Source organism: Bison bison, unplaced genomic scaffold, assembly GCF_000754665.1.
Source record: "Bison bison bison isolate TAMUID 2011002044 unplaced genomic scaffold, Bison_UMD1.0 scf7180017864360, whole genome shotgun sequence".
Lineage (NCBI taxonomy): Eukaryota > Metazoa > Chordata > Mammalia > Artiodactyla > Bovidae > Bison > Bison bison.
The window spans coordinates 1,378,950-1,380,106 of NW_011494932.1; the positions used below are offsets into that span (position 1 = coordinate 1,378,950).

A 1,157-nucleotide genomic window follows, 5' to 3' on the forward strand; every position below is an offset into this window, starting at 1 on the left:
GGGAGAAGGGCGCCCTGATCCACCAGCCCACCTGAGACTCCAGACGCCTGACGCGTCTCTCCTGTTCCCTCAGGCCCCCAAGGTACTTGGCTACGACGTCCACCCTGTGGCGGGAGCGGGCAGGCAGCAGGCGGCTGAAGGCCAGTGCCCCACACCGGGGGCCTTCCCACCTCCCTGCCCTGATGCCCAGGCCCTTTGGGTGCGTTTGGGGGCCACTGAGCCTCTGTGGGCGCCTGAGTTCAGGGTGCTCCGGCCCCTTGGGCATGGTGGTGAGGGGGCGTCAGGGCTGTCCCCACCCACAGGCAGGACCAGGCGCGTGGGTGTGAGGTTTGCCCCAGAGCAGGAAGAACCCCGTGAGTACTGGCACCAACCCCCAAGTGTAGGGCAGGCCTGGCCCAGCAGAGCCCAGTCCAGAGTGAGAGACTGCTTGTTAGAAACGGGCCATGTCCCCACCCAGTCCAGACCCAGTGACATGAGGGGCCATGCCAGCCTTAAGGCAGCCCGCCATCCCCAGAGAGCTCCCAGCCCCGCCAGCACCTCCTGGCCCTGCAGGGAGGGCGCTGGCCCCCGTGGGTGGCTCTGTGGGCTCGGTGCCCCCGCGGCCCGCCGCACTGGGAGGGCGCCCCCACACCTGTGCGCCGCCTTCCGCAGCAGCTCCTCCTGGCTCTCCCTCCGGCGCTTCTCCAGCTCGCTCAGGAAGTTCTCCTTCTGCACCGCCTCCCAGGTGACCACCTTCTGGTCCAGCGGCTCTGGCAGGTCCCTCTCTGGGGAGCCGGGCAGCCTCAGGGCAGGGCCCAGGCCTGGAAGCCCCATGGTGGGCAGGCCCTCGGGGCTGCCGCAAAGGGGGCCGGGGCCCGCTGCCCGCTGCCCCCGCCCAGGCCCAGGCCCAGGGCCCCTCCGTCCATGCGGTTCAGGCAGGAGCCTCACCCAGGCGCGCCCGCTTCTGCGGGGTCCCCCTCTGCAGGAGCCTCTTGAGCACCAGGCTCAGGTGGCTGAGGAGGATGAACGGGGGCGCCAGTGCGGGGCGCTCGTGGTACTCCACGATGAGGTGGAAGCGCTGGAACTTCCAGAAGGCGTCCGCGTTGCCCTGCACCACCTGGAACGTGTAGCTGCGGGCGGCGGCGGGGGCGCTGCGTGGGCGCGGGCCCTGCTCCCCC

At 71.0% G+C, this 1,157-nt stretch overlaps 1 protein-coding gene across 1 annotated transcript in view; it reads right to left on the reverse strand.

The window, feature by feature from the left end:
* Positions 1–1,157, reverse strand: part of TRPM5 (transient receptor potential cation channel, subfamily M, member 5) — a 33,129-nt gene that overhangs the window by 7,237 nt on the left and 24,735 nt on the right. The window contains exons 16-18 of the mRNA XM_010855228.1: positions 928–1,150; positions 632–764; positions 32–104 (exon numbers count right to left, since the gene is read on the reverse strand). Of these exons, the coding sequence (XP_010853530.1) occupies positions 32–104; positions 632–764; positions 928–1,150 (429 nt within the window). The remainder of the gene's footprint in view (positions 1–31; positions 105–631; positions 765–927; positions 1,151–1,157) is intronic.